The 22,862-nt window shown below is 37.4% G+C and overlaps 1 protein-coding gene and 1 long non-coding RNA gene across 2 annotated transcripts; one reads left to right on the top strand and one right to left on the bottom strand.

Moving 5' to 3' along the window:
• The first annotated feature begins 679 nt into the window (after window positions 1-679).
• bmp7a (bone morphogenetic protein 7a) lies at window positions 680-14,827 on the top strand. The gene is made up of 7 exons (XM_079598195.1): window positions 680-1,263; window positions 5,882-6,074; window positions 9,568-9,710; window positions 10,515-10,730; window positions 10,916-10,992; window positions 11,078-11,188; window positions 13,326-14,827. Exons 1-7 carry the CDS (start codon window positions 867-869, stop codon window positions 13,473-13,475), a joined length of 1,287 nt encoding a protein of 428 aa, XP_079454321.1. The 5' UTR covers window positions 680-866; the 3' UTR covers window positions 13,476-14,827.
• Window positions 14,828-17,810: 2,983 nt separating this feature from the next.
• LOC306990801 lies at window positions 17,811-22,862 on the bottom strand. The gene is made up of 3 exons (XR_013795940.1): window positions 22,745-22,862; window positions 18,868-20,271; window positions 17,811-18,645 (listed from the first exon to the last, which is right to left on the bottom strand). It is a non-coding gene; the product is annotated as an uncharacterized lncRNA (long non-coding RNA).

Below are 22,862 nucleotides of genomic sequence, written 5' to 3'. Positions count from 1 at the left end.
AAAAATGACAATTCTGAGATTATTTACACAACCTCAAGTTGTTCTAAACCCAAGTTATTTCTTCTGCTGAACACAAAATAAGATATTTTGAAGAATGTTGGTAACCAGTTTCTGGTCCCCACTTCCCCATTGACTTATATAGAAAAAAAATAGACTACATAAATCAGTGGGGAAGTGAGGACCAGAAACTGGTTACAACTTGAAGGCGAATAAATGTTGACATAATTTTGTCCGACCTGCCACTTTAATGCTGTTGTTTAGCCTATAAAAGACAGCCAAATGTCTTAGCCCAATATTTTATACAGAGTTGTCAACTACAGTTGAAAAACCTAACTGTATTTTTTTTTAGGTTGAGTAAATAGTCACACATGACCAGAGCATTTTTATTTAAAAAAGCATTTGTTTTAATTGTATTTACTTTTATTTTTGTTTGATTGTTTATTTAGGAGGGCCAGCATTGTTGCCTATCGAGCTATTCCAAAGAGTAAATCTGATCCCCAATTATAATAACGTAAGCCTATAGGCTATAGAAATGTGCCTGTACTAATTACGACATAATTTTCACCAAAGTATAGTAGGCTTGTTTATGATGTTGTTTACTAAAAGACAGCCCATGTGCGCGCGCCCCACCCACGAGCTTCAGCGGGCTATTTAAAGCGTAGACATCATCAGAAGCAACGAGACCATCAATGCAACATTAGCAACAGATCATGTTGGATTTATCTCCGGTCTGGATTATTCAACACATTTAGGATTCAAATCAACTCAATTTCCTGATATAATCGAATGAAGTAGCAAGACTTCAAGTTATCTAATTAACTCAGGACTTATTCTTCATTGTTATTTTCAAGGATAAGCTATTCAATATGATTCCAGTGCAGCTGATCTCAACTTTGATAGTGGCGTGTGGTTGCAGTGTGCTCGCGGACGCAATGCAAGCTAACTTCACCCTGGAGAATGACATTCAGTCCAGCTTCATCCAGCGGCGACTGAAGAGCCAGGAGCGCAGAGAGATGCAGCGGGAAATCCTCTCCATCCTCGGGCTGCCGCACCGGCCCCGTCCGCTCCTGCTCGAGAGACACACCGCAGCTCCCATGTACATGTTGGATCTGTATAACGCCATCCTGGAGGACGGAGATCGACGCAGCGGGATTGCGTACTCTTATGAACCGGCGTACACGACCCCGGGACCCCCGATGATGACCCAACAGGACAGTCGTTTTCTCAGCGATGCCGACATGGTGATGAGCTTTGTCAATCTGGGTAAGCATCTTATGATATTTAATCTTTAAAAAACGTAATGTATATAAATATAAATATATATATATATTATATAGCCTATGGATTGCTAAAGGAATTTGTTAGCAAAACGAATATCCTGTAACTTAAGAGTCAAATATCAGATCAGTTATCATCATATTGTAATTTAATCAGTTTAGAAAAAATGATATTAGGATTCTTGGGATTCTGATTCTTGGTGATTCCACTCTTAGATTTGTTGGGGGATTTTTTAAAATTATTTTTAGGTCAAGCAAAGAACCCCTTTTCAAATCAAGAACCATTTTGGTTGTTTTAGGTTCTTGAGAACTATGACTCTTTGTAGATGACTAAAAGTTATTTTTTGGCTCTTGTTTGTTTAAATTATAAATAGGTGTATTGAAAGAACTGGAGAATAATCATTTGCTGCCAAAGCCATTTGCTTTTACTTCGAACCTGAATTGTTTTATAGTAAAAAGTGTAAAAGCAATCATTTGGGATTATTTTGTTTGCGAAACCACTTTAATTAATTCTACATTTTCATATACTTAACTATTTAGATATAAATAAGATTATGTAGCCTGTGATTAGCTCAAATCTTAAATAGTCCTAATATGTAATGTGTTCAGCAAATGAATGCCCAAATCTGGGATAGCAGCTGTCATTTTTTTATACAAATAATGTGTTATGCAATAATTATATTTCAGAGAGATACATTTTTTTTTGGTTACTCTTTATTTTAAGGTATTTACATTGTTCTTACTAAAAAAAGGGACTGAGTAAAATTAATTAACTACCTGTACTTACTATAAAGTTATGGTTAGGGTTTGGTTTATGGTTAGTTACTTGTAATTAATGTGATGTTATTAATATACATATAAATGTAGTAACTTTTTTTCCCTAAATTGACTCATTCAACAGTTAAATGTACAACAGCAACCGCATATCCAATTTCCACAGAATCTTCTCAAAGCTCTGAGACATGGGGTTTAATGGGGCTTTGTTTCGCATGACTAGGATTTAGGGAGGCATTTTTTGGAGAGTGCTGAGGGCAGTAGACATGGAGGGTCACATACATCATCCAAACACTCTTGCTTTCAAGACTAAACCTCTTAGTTTGTGTGAAAAGTGTGTGGTTGAAAGAGATGCTGAATATTTGAAATGCGGGTCTTTAATTTTATTCTGAGATGTGGGCAATAATGCAGTTGTGTGAATTGAAATGAACGATGCAAATGTCTTTGCCAGAGTGTGTATTTATTAAGTCCAGAAGGGCAATATCCGGTCAGGGACTTCCTTGAACATTTTTTAAACTCAATTCCTGTCTTTGTTTCCCTTGGACAAGGGAAACAGTCCAATGCGCTAGAATTTCATTAAATTAATTACAATTTCAAATGTTTTAGACATTTAATGAGTGGGCAGGTGTGTTTAAAATCAGTGTTGGACGGGGTGATCGGGCTGGTGTAGCACAGGGTGTTTTCTTTCTTATGACTGGCAGAATAATTTCACCCTGGAACCCACCCAGAACACCCTGCAACTACTCAGAGTACATTTGCAACCATGTAGAAATCAGCTAGAACCTTTGCAAGTACCTAGAAATCACCCTAGGAAAGACATTTAAAGGCCCTAGCAACTACCAAGCAACCATGCATCCCTTCAAACCTGAAATCTCTCTTCAAACTACCAAAGAGTATACGCACACAAGGATTATATAACAACCTTCAAACTTCACACCTCTCTTCAAACTGCACACTATTTATATAGCCTTCAAACTGTTTTAAACTTCCTGTCAAGTTTTTTTTTCAATCCAACTATCTAAAATATGAATGTGTTAATAATTCTGACATTCTTCTGTTCTTGTCTGTTTTGACAGACCAAGATTAAAACTGGTTAGAATGGACCTAATAAAAATAGATAAAAAAGTTAAAATCTTAAACAATGCGTTGTCAAGCTAACATTAAAGTTTGCTTTCCAAACGTTCTTTTTCTAGCTTTAATTTACAAAGAGGTTGTGGTTTTCCAGCAACCTGGCTGTGACCTCATAGAGCAGCTTGTGGTTAAAATGACTCCCATTTTCCATGTTTACGTGCTTCACTTGGAAGTTTGACACAGATACTGATGCTCCTACTAATGAAAATGTAAAAATCCTCCCCAACCTTTCTTATCAAAATCAAGACCTTTCGCACTTATTTGGCCTGGTACATTTAGACTGGCATGTTTTTTAAGCCAAAAAGGCATTAAATGAACTGTTTGACATGGAACATGAGGCTGCAGCAGACACCTAGTCAGTTTACATTGAAGATAAAAAGTCGACCAAGATTATCGCAGCCAAACAAAAATGAACAGCGATCCCTTATGTGAATTGTTAATCCAAATTCCCTGCAACTCTAAACTCAAAGTAGAAGCTCGTACAACAAGCAGCACACAAATCCACCTGTTTATGTTCATAAGCTGATTTTGAAGAAAGTAAGCAGGTCTTACCTCAGATTTCTTGCCTCGGTATCAAAAGCCGATTAGACCCCCAATTAGTTTTTCAGCCATCTCAGAAAACACATTTGTCATTGTCTGATATTTAGCATTTAGCCTAGCATTGAGACAATATAATTATCTTGTTAACTTCTAAAGCCACTATTTGTAAAGTTTATGCAATAATTAAATTATCTCTTAATCGTCTTTTGAGGGCTTTTCTAAGCAAATATTGATTGATTGTCATGTATATAATTTGATTAAAACCTTTAACTGATTAATAGCACATATCCCACAACTGAAAAGGCTCGCATCTGCAAGTGTAATTGTTTTTGCTCAACAGAGATTATAACAATTAAAACGGTTTGTTCTGCCAAGTGTATTGGCCCTCATTCCTGTCCTCAGATCAAGAATTAAGTGTTAGAACACAGCACATGGTGCTGCGTGCATATCTGAGCGCAGATCATTGCATCATATGGTATTTCACATAAATGCACCAAACCTTATACAAGCAATTATTTCCTCCATAAAATACCCATGTTTTTCTTTCCACTGTTTAATTGCGGTGAAACAAATGACTCGCTATTTTGAGTATGCACATACCTCAGAGTTCTTCCTCTCAGAGTTCTTCACCAGTAACTGTGCTCTCGCAAGATAGTGAGATGTAGGAAAAGACTCAAATGCTTCGCAAACTCACAGACGCATGAAAAGATGAGGAATCATCATGATTTATTCATGACTGCATACCTGCAGGAGGTCACTTGAAAACCTTGGAGTAAGTGGAGGGGTGTAATCAAAGATGACAGATTGGTTAGCATTGTAAAAACACCACAATACCTCCAGGAAATGTTCTGCTCATGCCACCATCAGACTGGAAATTCTGAGGATGGCCTCAGCTGAGTATAGGGCTGGGAGGAAACAACACAGGCGTTAAGTCTTCAGACTTCCTTCATATTATTTTTTTCTCTCTGCACTCATGGAGATGTTTATGGGTATGGATTAACAGATTCAGGCCAACAAAAGAGAAAATGAGGCCTACCCCTCTGGAAATATTAGCTTGAAACTGTTTGAATTTCCATGATGGTTCAGAAGGTTATGCTGGAATGGTGACCAGAAATCATCTTTGGTGAAGCTAGTTGATCCCAGCATTCACAACCCAACATATGCTGGTGAAATGGTGGTCTTTTCAACAGGATAGGAACAACCTTGTCCCAGATGTGGTAAACCATGTCTTGAATATTTGGTACAAGCCAGATGCTACACAGGACCTCTTCCTTATCCGGAATTAGATTAATTTACCACAGTTAACAGGTCTCGCAGGTTAGCATACCAAGGAGTCTCCATCTGAGCCACCAATATACCATCTGAACGTGCATGTGTATCCATTACGTATATGTATATGTGGGGCACCGTTGGTTTCCGGGCCAGGCTCTTAACAGGGCTTTTCTTGTGGTTGGCACATGTGTGTGATTGAAGTCTGGTGGGTGGGTGCAGGGCATGTGGTTTCTCCCCCAGCTTCACTCCCCAGGGTACCCAGCGCCCAGATCAATCACTGGCTTATGGAAGCAAACATTTCTTTTTTGGACACAGTGATGTGGGTGAGGCAATCAAGTGTAAGCGTTCAGTGTGACTCGACTGTGTTTCTGACAGAATGAAGTCTGGGTATGGTGACTTATGCTGCGGTGTGAGTGTGTGTACTCATTAGTGGGCAGCGGCACTGTGAAGTTGAATGAGACAAAAGCCTGTAGTTTGCATTGAGACCAAACCGACTTGAGTTTGCAGCTCAGCACAGATTCTGACATTTTACATAGATAAATTCAATGCAAAATATCAGTTAATAACATTACATTGGGGGAGTCACTCCACAAGAAATGAATGTGGACTGTGACAAATAGAAGTTAACCAATTAGATAATGATTTTTTTTTTTCAAATAATATTTCTATCCACATAATGAGGACAGTCACACTGTGACTATTTTTCACATTATTGTCTTAAAATAGTTAATATTAATAATAGACAATTGTATGTTTATGTGCAGCTAAATGAAACGATAATAGAAATACAATTATAATAGAATTAGAAATGTCTTTTTTGTTCTTGAAGGACAGTTCAATTATACAAATGAACTTCCATTTACTCAATCATCTCCCTCTTTCTGAAGTGGACCCAGATGAAGACCTCCATTTATATCATCAGCACCGTAGAGAGTTCCGCTTTGACCTTTCCCGCATCCCGGCGGGAGAAACCCTGACTGCTGCAGAGTTCCGTATCTACAAGGACTTTGTGCACGAGCGTTATGAAAATGAGACATTCCGTGTCAGTGTGTTCCAGGTGCTTCGACAGCAGCCCAAAAGGTATGTAATTATAAAATACATTAGAAAAAATAATAATAATTGTATTTGGCCATTCAGCCCATGACATTGCCAAGAACATTCCTTGTTCAATTGTGCATGATTCAACAGTGCATGCTATTTCTAAATGCAATCAATTGCTCCTTTAAAACTACTTTATTTTTCGACTGACTTTACAAATCCCTTCTCAACTCCTCCCCTCCAACTTTCTGTTCCATTGTGGAATGTACAGTAACACTCACTTTCATGATCCAATCAATTACCAATGGATAATATCACGTCTCGTCTTTCATTGTAAATCTGTTCTATTGTAAAATATGTCAGATATTGGATGTAAAATGGGCATGGTGTTTCACATTGACTTTAATTTGGATGTGCATCTGTTTTCCCTGGGCCTTTAATGGTTTTGTTATTTATTGTGTCAGCTGTAAAGCTGTAAAGGATTGGATATATAAAAGTAAAGGATAGAATTTTTCAGATATGTGAAAGCTTATGGTATGTTCAAGTTGGTTGGGTTTTTAATAGAGCAGTGTCTAACGGCCTCTAGTCATAATAAAAAATACAGTGAAATGTCTGAAATGAAACATATGCCACCACTCACACTTTTTAAGCCTAAATGTGGGAGGAATGGGCCTACACACACACACACACACTGATTTGTCTGCCCAACAGTACATGTCTAGTGCCAGGGCTCCCACAGAATTCCTCTATCTGATTTACGGTGTGGCCACTAACAAGCAGTGAGGGCCGCCGCCATTACAAAGCTATTACTGTCAATTATTTAGATGCAAAGTCCTCAGTGGAAGGGAGGTTCTTCGCCCCTGACATCTGGAGAAACACCCCATTTCTCAAAATGATTTCCCCTTCATTCCCTCATCCTTGATCATACCTCTTTGGAAAGTTCTGATTGTCTACATAAAGTAACAAACCTGAAGAAGTCCTCCAGGTGAGACATGCTCAGACAGACTCTCTCTCTTGAGTTCTCCATTGCTTGTCCTAAATTACATGCACACTAAAGCATTATCCACCCCCGATGCACACATTCCCTGAGAAGACCACCCATTGTGAATCATCCTTCCTGCACCTCTCCCATTGTCATGCAGAGACGGTTCGCCTCGTTGATGCGCTCAGACAGCAAGGCGACTAGACACCTAGTCTCCTGATGCCCTCAAGGTCTGAAATCCTACCTGTAAGTCAAGTCATTGTTCAGGAGAACCATCCAGAAGTCCCCTGTTTTCATCACGGACAATCTGATGTATTTTAAGTAACGCCACATTTAATAAGCGAGAACTTTGAGCTGTCTTGGAAACATGTTGTTGCCTGTGCAGCATCAGTTGTTTTTGATGTTATGGGTCATATGAGCCAGACCTCAAGTTCTTATCTCATGGAATAGAGCTTATTTTGTGTTATCTTTATTTGAGAAGGATAACAAGTTCTGGCTTGAGATGGCATTTTAGCTTCTCATTCCTTGTCTGTAAAGAAAACCTCATGAAGGAATCATGATGTTAATGCTAATGATGCTCCTATTCGACTACATTATGAATCATGCTTTACATTTGTGACAGTCTCATTGAGATATTTAAGGTGTTGCCACATTTACCATTGTCTGGCAAATTTCTGGCAGATTTCGTAACAGTTTTATGGTCTCGCAGATTCGCACTGTGTTGACCAGGAAGCTGCTTGGTTTGAAAGTTACCTATGTGTGAGTTATGCTTCATACATCTCTACCGCGCTGAAAAATCCAGCATTTCTGGTCACCAGCATAAGGTATGTTTTGCATGCTAGGACCTGCATGGGATGCTGGTTGCTGGTTTGCTGGTCAACAGCAGAGGTAGCAGGAGTACCTGTGGACCAGCTATACCAGCATGGACCAACATAGAATTTATGTCGGGTTTATGCTGTATTTTTCAGGAGGCTACAATATTGACAAAAGACAATGAATGGACCCATTTTGCCTGTGAAATTTCGCTAATGTAACCCCACCTTTATTATAAATATATAGAAAATGTAAATCCACTACATAAATTAGAAGGTCTAATAATTCTATGGGCCCTATCTTGCACCCAGCGCAAATTATTTTGTAAACCGACACATGTATTATTCCTATTTTGCACACCAGACTTTTCCCTCCACAAACGCACGTCGGTAAATTAGGGAATGAATTTGCGCTCCCGGGGGCGGTTCAGCAAAAAGAGGAGGCGTGTTCCGGCGCAAACGTTCCCTGGTGCTATTTCGCAGTCTCAAAAAACAATTCTGCCACAGACCAGGAAAAACCTAGTCTGAAGTCGTTATTCAGATGCTATTTTAAGGGCGCATGCTTGGACATAATGTAGCGTGTGCACAACGCAGCAGTTCCCATTTTTGCAAACCATACATATATACAATGAAAAATATTAGCACACGGGGGAAAACATTGTGGTGTCCATGAAGTTGTGAAAAAATAGGCATAAATCTAGCTTACACATTTACCCAAATTATTCAGGCTAATTGTAGTAATGACGGATCAAACCTGTTTGATCAATAGTGGCAAGACACATCGGTATATAGGACATCTGACAAAGTGGGTTGTCCGTCAAAAACCAGGAAACAAAATTCTGAAGACTGCGAAATCACCTTTACCATCATGTAAGTTGCGTGCGCCTGGCAAATCCGCCGTTATAATAGCAATCTGCCATGGAAAAAGCGCGCCTGCTGTTAAAGGGAATGTGAGATGACTCTCTGATTGGTTTATTGCATGTTACGCCCAAACGCAAACCACACCTATGAGTAATAAAGCTACTACAGACCAACCCATTTTAGAATTGCGTCGGGATCCGCCCACAAAGTTACTTGCATTTCGCGTTTGATACTCGCGTTTCAGATCGTTAAAATAGGGCCCTATGTCTGTAGTTAGTGGTGCTTGCTCTTAATATGGGTTAGTTATTTCAACAAACTTACAAAACATTAAAGTTCAGCATGTATCTTGTTCCTCACACTTTATGCATCATAAATGATTCCCTTAAACTCATGTGACTTGAGAATTGAGAATTGGTGTGCTACTTTACTGCTACTACTACTAAACAATCTGACTTTTAATTTTCACCTGGCAGACAATCAAACAGACAGACGAAAACTCCCATAGATTCAAGCCATATCTAGGGACTAGAATGTCATAGAAATCTGGGGGTGGGTTACAACTACTGACTTGTACAGCGCCCATCTCATGACAAAAAAACGATATTGTGGCCACAAATTACAAGCCACAATTTACCTAAAATAAGGAAACAAATTAATAAGTCATGGGAAGAAATTCTTAATTTAAAGCCACTATATCTTGTTTTCCCCCCTCTGTATGTCATGTGTGGGGCCTTGAAGACTTGGACCAGTAAGCCCAGAACATTCTAGGACCTGCATAGCAACATGTGTTTTTTATTGTTTCAGTCATCATTTATACTCTTTTTATCGATTGTAGTATAGAGCCATTAACCCATATATGACCTCTTTTGACCCTGCTTAGGGAGCTGTACCTGCTGGACTCGCGAGTCGTATGGGCGGCAGAAGAAGGATGGCTGGTATTTGACCTCACAGTCACCAGTAACCACTGGGTCATAAAACCTGGTCAGAACTTTGGACTGCAGCTTTCTCTGGAAACCGCATATGGTAGGTAACTTCCAATATCAAGATTTCTTTATAACATAATCTGCCAAACTACCGTCCTACCATATGGCAGAATGACACTTTAAGGGATGGTTGATCAAAAATGAAAATTCTGTCATTAATTACTCACCCTCATGTCGTTTTAAACCCGTAAGACTTTCGCTCATCTTCGGAACACCCATGAAGATCTTTGTAATGAAATATGAGAGCTTTCTGTCCCTCCATTGACAGCCTACGCAAATACCACTTTCAAGCCCCAGAAAGGTATAAAAAAAAAGGAATCCATTTGACTCCAGTGGTTTAACCTCAATTTTATGAAGCGACATGAGAGCATTGTTTGCGCAATAAAACATAATTTACCACTTTATTTACAAAATATTAATCTCCAATTTCTGGTCTAAATCTCCAATGTATTTATTACCTTTCTGGGGCTTGAAAGTGGTAGTTGCATAAGCTGTCAATGGAGAGACAGAAAGCTCCTCATTTGTGTTCCCGAAGATGAACGAAGGTCTTACAGGTTTGGAATGAGTAATTAATGACAGAATTTACATTTTTGGGTGAACTAACCCTTTATGGATAGTTCAGGCTAAAATGAAAATTATGGCATCATTTATTCACCATCATGTCAAACCAAAATTTCTTTCAGCTGTGAAAGCTGTGAAAGATTAAAAAAAAAAAAAATTGTCTCAAAACATCAGGGGGTTCCAGTGTTGTTCTGAACAGCAAAAACTAAATATTGTAACATGAGAACTCATAAGCAGAATATCTATCTTAAAGTCATCATGCAACTCATGTCGCCCTCTGTAGGTGAGAGAATGAACCCAAGGAGAGCAGGTCTAGTGGGCAGCAGTGGACCTCAGAATAAGCAGCCATTTATGGTGGCGTTTTTGAAAGCATCAGGAATCCACCTCCGGAGTGTACGCTCAGCATCAGGAAACAAACAGAGGGGTAACCACCGTTCTAAAAACCCCAAACCTGCGGTTGCACCCAGCCAGGTGGCTTTAAAGACAGCTGAGTCCACAGGTGACACTTTTTACAATAAAATGTTCTCTTGCGTTTGTTCATTGTTGTAATTGTCAGCCTTATGCATTTTTTTATACCATCCAACATAGAGTATATACCATCATACTACCTAACCATAATACATTTACAGTTTGTTAACATACAAATGTGCTACATTTAATTATCCTTCCTCCTGTTCTATGCAGACGGTTCCAGCATAGATCCCAAACAAGGCTGCAAGAAGCATGAACTCTATGTGAGCTTCAGAGATCTGGGATGGCAGGTACTGTGATGAGCTAAGTGTTTCAGACTCTTTTATTGTATGCCTTTATCTCATCTAAACTTTCTCATATTTCTTGCATTTCCAGGACTGGATCATTGCTCCAGAGGGTTATGCTGCGTACTACTGTGAAGGAGAATGTGTGTTTCCTTTGAACTCTTATATGAATGCCACAAACCACGCTATTGTACAGACACTGGTAAGTCCCACAATCATTTTTTACGTTAAATGAATAGTCAACCCAAAAATCTTGTCATTATTTACTGATCAACGTGTCATTTCAGTCTCATATAATTGTCTTTCTTATATGATTTTCGAATGTTTCGGGTGTTTTTGTCCATACAATGAAAATCAATAGGGTCCGAATATGAGCAAAACAGAACAACATTTAAGTGGTTATTCACTCTCAAATCAAATCAAATTATTGATCAACTCAAAATACATAAAGCTCAACTAAAATATGGTGACACGTCAATAACATCAAACCTCACTGGTAGAAAATTTGTGAGCCAAGGTATTCTAAAGGGCTTTTCACGCTTGAAATAGTTAACCCTGGGCCATTCTAAACCCCAGTTAAAAGGAATCCTGGGTTATCTTGCTTCACGTTCCACACTGCTCATAATTTACCCAGAGTTAAATAATTAATAGTAATTAATCCTGGATATTCATTTAATGGCATTTCACACTGTAAAATCCTAAACCTTGGGTGAACATTCTAATTTGGATATTTTATGTGTCAGTGTCATTGATTGGACGAACACAGCACACAACCTGTTTACATAAAGGCTCTAGCATTGTGTCTCCTCATATTATATATTTCTGACTGTACTATCAAGTTTTTTCCTAAATGGAGCTTTCGAACTATAAATGTCACATTTCATATTTTTGACACCTTTTGACATTTTTCCCCCTTTAAATGTTGAAACTACTGTTTATACAACATGCAGTGTTTCTGTGACTGTTCAAAACACAATAATATGAGGTACTTGACTGGTTTTCTGTTGTGAAGCATCTAGCCATGACATTTTAACACAGCATTGTTTCACGCTGTGCACGTTTGGGCTTAAAGGGATAGTTCGCCAAAAATGATATTAAACCCATGATTTACTCATCCTCAAGCCGTTCGAGATGCATATGTCAATCATTTTTCAGACGAACACATTTTCAGTTATTTTAGAAAATGTCTTAGATCTTTCAGTGGTTATAATGTCAAGTTATGGGGTCCACCTCCTTCAAGTCCCAAAAATGTGCATGCACCCTTCACAAAAGTAATCCATCCGGCTCCAGGGGGATAAACGAAGGCCTTCTGATGGTAATCTGTGCGGTTTTGTCGTAAAAATATACATATTCAAAACTTTATAAATGAAAATAACTGGCTTCCGGCAACGGTCGACGCATGTTCACGGGAGATGTTTGCCGGCGTATGACGTAGGATGTAGCGTAGGAAGCGCCGTGACGTAGAACGAACGCTCAATATCCTCTTCTCTAATATCAAAATCCTCTGACATTTTCTTTTAAATACACGTTTTTTAAATCGCGGAATTAAATCTCCTGAGTGGAGTTTTTTTTTCTTTTTTCTGCTCTTTGGCTGCGCTGTCGCGTTCGTTCTACGTCACATCGCTTCCTACGCTACATCCTACGTCATACGCCGGCATTCATCTCCCGTGAACGCGCGTCGACCGTTGCCGGAAGCCAGTTATTTTCATTTATAAAGTTTAAATATGTGTATTTTTACGACAAAACCGCACGGATTACCCTCAGAAGGCCTTCGTTTATCCCCCTGGAGCCGGATGAATTACTTTTGTGAAGGATGCATGCACATTTTTGGGAGTTGAAGGAGGTGGACCCCATAACTTGACATTATAACCACTGAAAGATCTAAGACATTTTCTAAAATAACTGAAAATGTGTTCGTCTGAAAAAAGATTGACATATGCATCTCGAACGGCTTGAGGGTGAGTAAATCATGGGTTTAATGTCATTTTTGGTCGAACTATCCCTTTAAGACTGTAAAAGTGGTGCTAACCCTGCTCCGGAGCTGTGTTTCATAACTCCAGGTAAAAAGTGGTGTTAACCCTACTTCTAAATTACAAGTGTGAAACATTCCTCTACCTGAGGTTAAAAGTGGGGTTTAGAACGACAATAACCTGGGGTTAAGAGCAGTGCCCTTATTTAAGCCCTTATATTTCACAGAGCTCTCTTTGGAGTTCTGAACAGGAGATGGACATTATTAATAAAAATGTCATTCAAGTTTTAAACATTTATATACTTATGCTCTGCAGTTGTTATAATCATAATTTTTCACTTAAAATAATTAATTTCTCTGGTCTTTCTAGGTCCATTTCATAAACCCAGAAACAGTCCCGAAGCCCTGCTGCGCTCCAACTCAGCTGCACGGAATTTCCGTTTTGTACTTCGATGACAGTTCCAATGTAATATTGAAAAAGTACCGCAACATGGTCGTCAGAGCCTGTGGATGCCACTAATCACCACTTCTGCCCTTGCCGTAGGGATTCATAAAGCTTGGGGAAAACACGGGACGCAAATACTTATTTTTTTAGTGACTATCAGGTGCCCAGTGAGGAAAGAGACTCATTACTGGATCAAAACTGGACTTTTCTGTTAGAAGAGAATACACTCAAAGCATTCATTGCTTACATTCATGTAAGACTCAAAACTCCTGGAATTGTTTGAGGTTGACCAAAGCTGAGTCAAGTGTGGGGCCTTCTGGCTTTCATTTCTGCATTGAAAGCCAAGTTTGGAGTATCAAAGATGACATGTGCAGATACAGAGAGAGAGAAAAAACTGGCCTCACAGATTTTACCAGACTGATCAGGGAAGATGCAATTGATTTAAGCACATTGCTCTATAGAGTTGTAATTACAAAAAACACTTGTAGGTACACACTATGGCATGTTTTCTGTATATAATTCACTTAAGTAATTTCTGGGAAAATCCTGCCATGACTAACCTTATCAAAATATCTGAGACCACTGGTGAAAATGCTTGTGTTTTGGTGAAATGAAAATTATTTTATTTTTGAATATTTTCTTTTCCTTTAAAAATTATATTATAAGCATAACAATGTGAGTAAGAGAATGTGAGAATGTTTTAGTACCTGGTATGTCCCTCTTTCAGTATGATTTGAAAATGTGTGCTTGGCAGAATTTATAATCTTAAATATTTATTTTTGATTCTACATCAAAATGTGGTTATTGGCAGGTTTAAATGAGATGTTAAATCAGAGAAATTCCCTGTGGTCGCAGTCTTTTAGACCCCACTGTGTTTCAGCACAAGATGCGAGTAAGAAATATAAGTTCTGTGTGTCTATTACAATGAGTCGAAGCAATATTTTCACTCTTCACATAATTGCACTATTTCAGGACACCCAGCAAACCCTTTCACATATGTTCGGCACTCGATTGAACAGGACTGCATAAAATATGAAATTCAATTTTGCCTCGGAGTCACTTTGGTTTCATCGCATACATGAAAGAACACATGTTTTCTCTCAGCAGTTATCAGTTCCTCAGTCATAAAAAAACGTGCATGGATTTGGCCTTTTAGGGGCTTCAGTCAAGCTCATAGTTTCATGTTTACAACTCCACACTGGCAAACTAATTTCGAGTGAATATATTTAAATTACTTTGGATCTCATTCATTAATCATTTTACATACTTATGTCGAGCATAGAATAGGTTCTCATGCTAAATTTCTGTCTCAATATGTGTGTATTTGTTTTGTTCAGACCCTCATTCTGTTGTTGATGAATCCAGTGTCATTCACGAGTGTCAATCAAGATCCTCTCAATATACCTGAATAAAAACATTAGCACATTATCACGATATCTTGTATTGGCTAAACAAAAGGGCTTTTCTTAACCAGTTAGCGCTCTATGCTAAGCTAGTAGGCCATTAGGCTAAGCGGTTATCTTGCTAACCAAAGGCTAACTGAAACCACAAAGAAAAGGAAATGTTGGTAACACTTTATATGAAGACCATGCTTATAATGAATTATAGCTCTACTGTATACTTATTTAGCCTATAAGTATTCATATTTTAGAAATATATTTATAAAGACTCATTAAGAACAGTTATAGTTACATTTCTATTATTTGTATAATTACTTATAAGTCATGCATTTGCTTTTTCAATGCGCATGCTCATAATCCAACACTGATTTATAAGTATTAATTAGTCAGTCGTATATGGTTACAGTATTTCTTGTTATTGATGGACATGTTGTGTTCTTATAAATACTTATTGTGAGTAATAATACAGTTACTAACCTCCATGAATGCATAATTGATGGCTTTAAATAAAATGAGAACATAGGATGCAATTACTATTTTATGTAAGTACAGTACAGTACAGATAGGACAGTCATAGGATGCAAAGACAGCAATTTTCCTAAAGCACATGTTAAGAAATTATGAAGATGTGCTCATTACACATTTTTAAGTTGTTTAAATGTAACTATGAACAATAATTCCTGCAATAAAATAACGGAGAAAAAAACAACACAGAAATCATTCATACAAAAAGTTGAAAACTAGTATCCTTTTTTAATGTTACATAATAGCAAAACATTGCAACAATATTTTTTTACAGTGTAATTTCAAACTGTTATTTATAAGCAATACACATGGCTAAGGAGATATAGATTTTAACAAATCATGACCTCTAATGCAAACATTATTCATTAAAGACATAACTGATAACTAATTGGTACAGCAAACAAGTGTCCTTGGAAATATTTTATATTCTGTCATTTATAAATCAGTGTAATGGATTATGAGCATGCACATTGAAAAATCAAATGCATGACTTATAATGATACAAATAATATATGTAACTAACTGTCCTTATAATGCAGTATAGGTCTTAATGAGTCTTTATAAATATATTTATAGAATAGTAATAATTATAAATAAGTATAAATGGGGCTTCTTAGAAAGTGTTACTGAAATTATTACACTGTAAAAAAAATCTAACCTCCCCAACTCAAAATTTTCTTGTGACTGGTCACATCTACATTTTTCAATTGAACTTCGGCAAATTGATCAAATGAAAAAAAAAATATATAGTTTTTTTTGTAAAAATGTTGTAAATTTTTTAGCCTACTTTAGCCTACACTGTAAGAAAATTCTAAATTTTCTTACAGTGTATAGTAACTGTAATACAATATGTAATTTAAAACACATTAATTAACATAAATATCTTCATTTAGAATAAAAAGATAAATGTAATTTCTACCATAGAGTACACAAAAAGTCGGATGGAAGCATTTTTGGGTTCATTGGGGAGTTAAGATCTTGCACAACACCAAATCATTTTAAATAAGGGAACATGTTGAACCACAATAAATACCTAATGCAACCTAATGAATAATAGAAAGAATCATTAACTGTCTCAAACATGCTTATAAATCATATGAATGAGTTTTTTTGAAAATGTAAAAATGCAGAACGTTTCCTGTGATTAGTAGGTTATGGGTAAGGGTTAGTGTAAGGGGACAGAATATACAGTTTGGACAGTATAAAAACCATTACGTCTATGAGAGTCCCACCAAAGATAACGCGCGTGTGTGTGTGTGTGTGTGTGTGTGTGTGTGTGTGTGTGTGTGTGTGTGTGTGTGTGTGTGTGTGTGTGTGTGTGTGTGTGTGTGTGTGTCTGGCAACACATGTGACTCATGTGTCAGTATTGCAGGATGTGTCCACCTGCAGTATCCGAGTCATCACTTAGCTCGTCCTCTCCTGTGAAGAGTGTCCAAGCCAGCAGGTGGGCGGTATCAGGGGAGAGCATTTGGTTGTGATCTGAACATTCTGAATAAATCAAATGATAAAATGAAATGAATAAAACTGTCTAAAGAGGAGCAGGTGTGATAGATTTTGGCCGATGAAAATGTGACCCGTGCAGCTGTTCTTAATAACGTTGATACAATACAACATTGTAGCGGTTCGTTAAAGAGAGGCTCCAGTGATGGAAAAGATGACTTTCGAAACCAGATGTTTGGAGAACTGAAAAACAACATGCCATATATATATTTTTTTTTATGTTGTCCAGGAAATATGGTTTATCATTATGAATATTGCAATACAAAAAAATCACAAAGTAACCACTTCACATTAATCAAACAAAATTTTAATATTCTATGAAATTAGATGTTTTGGGTTGTTTTATCGGAGGGCTTTTACTTATGGGGTGGACATGAGAATGTTAATGATTAACTCTGCATTAGGAATTACATAGACTCCCTTGTTCAGAAAAGAACACAAGTATATTCCAGACACCTATTTTCTACCTACAGTATCTTTTTACAAATAGTGTGTAAAACATTATGCATTATGCAAATCTTTCAAACGGCAGTATGCTACATTATTGTTACATGCCCTCATTATATTGCATGTTTAATTCAGCTATTGGCATCCAGTTATCTCATGAAGTTGTGTGTGTCTGAATGGAAATTATAACAGATAGTTTTCCCCAGGTATTATAAACATCTGTGGTTTGCATATGTATACATGATATACAATGCAGAAGGGATCCCATTCTGAGCATTTTATTGCACACAATACAAATTAAATTAATTAATTTAAAAAAATGTATACGCTACACTGTTGAGAAGGAAATTATTTCATAAATATTTTTGCGTAGGCCTAAATATGCTGTTTATTTGGTCAGTTTTTAGTACACCAGCATATTACCACCAAGCTAACTGGTTTACGATTGAAATGTTAAACGACTTTTTTCACAAATATGGTTTTGAATGGAAAATTTATGTGATTAATATAATTCCTAACTGAGTATGACGAGACAAGAAATGTTTTACTATTTTAATGCAAAACATTTTAAGACATGGTTACAGCCTTGCTATAATTACACTGTTGACCCTTCCCTTACCCCACTCTTAAACCCAAACCACCAAACCTGTCCCTAACCATACCTGTATCCTACCGCAAAAGCAGGAAAAGCATTTTGCTACAGCATGAACTCAATAAGTACATTGTACCATCTTTTTTAAATATAAGTACATAGTAAACATCATATAAAGTGTGACTATAAATCTTACTGATGCCAAACTTGAACGGTAGTGTACTTGATTTGATAACATTGCAGTTACTATGTACACATATTTGCAAAAGATGGCAGTTACAATGTACACATAGGCCTACTTATGTATATGTGTAATATTTACTTTGCGCTTTCCTGTTGCTCTAACAGTAAAGCATTGGCGCTTGCAACGTCAAGGCCATGGGTTTGATTCCCAGGGAAAGAAAGAACTGAGACCTGAAAATTTTATTATAATTCAACAATATATAATTCAGCCTTTAGCTGCTCAATCTTTGATTTTTGAAATATCCCTGAACTCAGGAGCGGTGAAGTGTCTCTTTCTTGATTTATCTTTTATCTGTGGTGTGGGCTTCTTTTCGGCATTGCACTTCTGGACCAAATGATGTCCACCCACTTCAGTTACGCCCTGATTGGTAGGTTGTGATGAAGAGGCGGGCATATGCGTCAGTGCCAAGCACACGTCACCCAGCCTTAGTTGGCGGCATTGTAGTCTGCAGGATTGACTTGTGTGTTGAGGGTTACAGGAGGACCAGCCATGCCCACACACGAAGAAAGGCAGCCCATCACTCACCTCCAGAGACAACTGCAGAACATTTTTAAATAATTTAAAGAACAGTTCACCTGAAAATTACATTATAATTTAATATAATATTTACTCATTATGTCCTTTCATTTATTGTTCTAAAAAAATATATCCTTGGCAGAACACATAATTTGTGTTTCATAGGAGATAGTTTGAATAGTAAGACTTAATTATTCCATATGCAGCATATCAGGAATATGTTCTGTCCATGTGTGTGCTTACCTGCGAGTGGTCGTGCTCAATCTCCACGTGCAAACAAGACAGTGCGGGTGTGTGTGAAGGTGTGATCCTTAACACAGTGAAACGTTTCAGCATCAGTTCAGGATGTAATTGAGCACACTGCTCCAAATCTTCTGTCCTTAAATCCTCCACCCGCTTCAGTCGACCACCCTCAAGCTCCACCAAAGAGCCTTCTATAAAGCGATGGAGAATGCATAGGGCAGAAGAGGAGGATGTAGAGGGTGTGATCGTGTTCGAGAGGTGATTGTGTTTTTCTGCATCTCCTCTCCAGACCAGTAGGGGGAGCTCCTCTCTTGTTTGAGTTTCACCTTGCCACTTTGATCTTTCAGGCACTGCATGAGTAGAACAGTTCAAATCAAGCGGCTGCTGATGGTTGTACTTCGTGTCGTGTTTAAAATGTTTTTTATTCGAATCTGTATAAAGTAGAGAACCTAGAAGTGGGTTGTTTTTCACATAATGTCTCTCACTGTCTCTTTCGGAGCAGATTCTTTGACTTTGTGGTTCGTGGTACCAATGTGAATACTTCGATCTCTCATTTTGCATGCACATCTTGACTTCCTCACGTGGAATATCTCTTCTAAGAACGTCCCTAACAACCCCTGTATAGAAATATGAAGCTGACAACGGGTCGACTTGTGGATTAGGCAGGTGTCTGAAACCTTTGACAAGTCCATGTCCTACTCCTGGAGTTAAATAATTCCAGTATGAAGTATCCCTTCCAATGCTATGCAGCGTGTTTGCGTCAGTCACAAGTAACTTTGATGTAGGTGGCAGATATCTGCTGCTAGTAGAGTTCTGACTCAGTGAAGAGTGGATCTGACTCGCTCCAGTAACACAAGAGAGGTCAGGAGCCACAGAGCCTAAATCACACCTGTAATTATACAAGTTATATGCATCGGTAACAATGTCAGGTGTGGATTCCCGTACATGTCTAGGTCTTCTGAATGTTAATTCCTGATTCCAAAAGGGCGAGGGGGTTTTAAAAATGTGTTCAGATGACTGTTCATTGGAATTTGGTACAAAATTCCATTTATCTAATACTGAGGAGGAACTTGTATGTCTTGCCATGAGCACAACAAAGATTGCACAGTATTGACATAAATGATCTGTTGTCCTCCTGTTGTCCTCCTCTTTCTCTCTTTAAACGTCTTGCTTAGTGGTTGTGGAGAAATGTCAATAACTTAGTTTATGAATTGTTTGTGGTGTAAATTTTCTTATGTGGAAGATCATTTAAGATGCTTTCAGAATCTTAGGGCATCAACTCATAGCATTCAAGGCTTTGATAGATCTTTGAGATGTTGTGATGGGTAAATTGATTTAGGTATCAAAGGAGACTCAGTTAGGCATCACACTAACTGGAGAACTGTTGGGTGGTTTCCAGTGCTTCTGAAGAAAAAACAAAAAAAACACATGTAGGCAACAAATTCAATATTAAGTCTTAAAAAACCTCTGTAAAGAACATTTTTGAACTTAAATATGCAGTATATTGTGAAGTTCACTATTTTATACTTTTAGGAGGTACATTCTTTTCGAAGTTTACATTTAACATTAAAATAACCAACTGGGCACCACACATTTACTAAATAGGCACTTTATTCGTCCAGTAAATGAATAAATATTGGATGACAATTTACCCTTCGCAGGGAGCTTGATTGACAGGTCTGACCAATCATACTTCGCCATCCGCCATTTTGTCCGACAAAGCAGTCAGGAGAGTTAGTAGATTAACATGGGAGGATTTGAACTTGAAAAACGGTGTGTACTGACGCCTTTCCGCGGTTAAAACAACATTCCTTCTTATGTTCATTCATGTTTATTTGATGCTATAAATGAACTAGAAGGAAGAGATGATCGGTTAACGGGCAGCTTTAACTGATGCTCTACAGCGTCAGACACATTAAAGAGCCACAAAACGCTATTTATTGTTTAAATTTCTTTTAAAAAATGACCAAATTTGAAAGGTGAGACTTTGTTTAACATGTTTAATATCAAAAGTAACCGAAAAGTAACCTGGTCTGTCCTGTCTGTCAGCGTGTTGTCAGTCTCCTCTCTGCTCCGCGATGTATTTTTCACTGCATGAGAACATGGTGTGGCGTGAGAGCGGCGTAGCTTGTCGGACATAGCGACAGTAACTAAGGGGGGCGGATCTTTGTGAACGGTCAATTACGGATGCGATTAGCAAATTTTCTACAATAGCAATGACAATTTTAGCTTTTGTGTAATGCCGCATTCACACCAATATATGTCAGTATAAAGTCTAAGACCACTGTAGATGAAAACGAACAAAAATGACTTTACATTTAACACAAAATTAAATATGACCCTATTTACTGTCTTAATGCATGGTCTCATGATTCATCAGACCATGTTATTTCATATTAAAAATGACTTGTAAAACTTCTATCAACTTAAAAAAAAAAAAAAAAAACTAGATCTTCCTCTGAAAAAAAGATTGTGTGACTACAGTTTATTTTGTAATCCCTCCCTACAAACACCGGACTCCAACTATTTTTCATGATCTAATCATTTCAGAACATTGTCTTACATTTTCTATCTCTGAATATCCTGTTTAACTCTAGATTATTTAAAAAGTGCATTTCATTACTTCATGACTGACTGCTTTATTGCATGGCTCTGTCTTAATGTTTCTCCTTTAATATCTCCTTTAACTGCCAAGATCATTTCTTTTTTTATCCAAGTGTAACGCTGTGGAAACAGTGCTCTATACTTTACAAGTGCCTCTTCACTAACAATTTGAAAACTTAATGGTACACTAATAACAGCATTGAGCACCAGACGATCTGTCTCACACCAGCTTTTAGTCAAACTTCATTCTGCCCCCCTGTCAGGGCTTTTCTATGGCTACATTTTCCATAATAACAGTGCATGTTGGACTGCTACAAGAGTTAAGAGTGAAATAACTGACAAGTAGGAAAGGTTTAAAAACACATACTGTTTTGGTAAGAAATGAATCAAGAACAACCAAGTATTTGTTTGATCTAATGGGATACAATCGGTCATTTTTCTTTGATTTTGAACCCACATGTTGAACATATGAAAGTTTTCAATTCCCACGCTGTCAGAAAGACTTATACTTATCACATTTTATCACCTGCGTATGAACTGTTGAAATAGGTATTTACATATTCAAATCCCCTGGCTCTTTATTCAAATGAAATGACTAATACTGTCATTCAATATTTATAGCCCTCAATCTATACATATACTTTAGAACATAAAGAGACCATTTTTCACACCCACTCAGGCAATACGACACAAAACATCAGCTTCAAGGGCTTATTTGAATGAGGGATATGCAAATACAAGAATTGCTCATTACGGTAGGACATGCTAACAGCTGATTTATACATGCAAAAGTTAATATTTATCATGGAATTGGTGCTGAAAAAATAATAATTTAGAATTGCATAAACAACTGACTGATCTAAAATCAACCTTATCAATTCTGAAATTTATCTACAGCATGATTGATCTATTCTACACTGACAGTTCAAGAGAAATTATAGAGTATCTGTAAAATGTATATATATTTTTTAAAGTATTCCATCAACATAGCAAGTGCAGCACATAACCACAATATACCTTGCATATTGTTAAAGAGGAGGTTCTGGATCATACGGTTCTCTCTAAAGCTAAAAATTAAACTAAATTGAACTATTTAAAAAACAGTTTTTAAACAACAACTTGTGCTTAAATATATTCATATTACAGCAAATTAAAATTAACGTTTACGAAAAAACATTTTACAGTGCTATTTCTGACTGTACATAATGATTTCTTAAGTATAATAAAAGAAGTACCGCTGCAGCCAAAACACATTATTAAAGATTTATCTTACCTCTAGACAACTGATGAAGTGCTATGCATCCAGTTGTGATGCTGACTTGCATATAAACTCTTATTTTCATTCCTCCTACTCTCTCTCAGTCTCTCCCACTCTCCTCTCAACTCTGTCT

The sequence above is a fragment of the Phoxinus phoxinus genome (assembly GCF_949152265.1).
Source record: "Phoxinus phoxinus genome assembly, chromosome: 22".
Classification (NCBI taxonomy): Eukaryota; Metazoa; Chordata; class Actinopteri; order Cypriniformes; family Leuciscidae; genus Phoxinus; species Phoxinus phoxinus.
Note: the sequence above shows the minus strand (reverse complement) of the source record. Positions and strands in the feature narration are given on the sequence as shown.

Coding starts and splice junctions, on each gene's coding strand:
- bmp7a (XM_079598195.1), top strand. CDS start 867: ATGATTCCAGTGCAGCTGATCTCAACTTTGATAGTGGCGTGTGGTTGC. Junction 10,731..10,915: donor AAAGACAGCTGAGTCCACAG/GTGACACTTTTT, acceptor TGTTCTATGCAG/ACGGTTCCAGCATAGATCCC. Junction 11,189..13,325: donor ACGCTATTGTACAGACACTG/GTAAGTCCCACA, acceptor TGGTCTTTCTAG/GTCCATTTCATAAACCCAGA.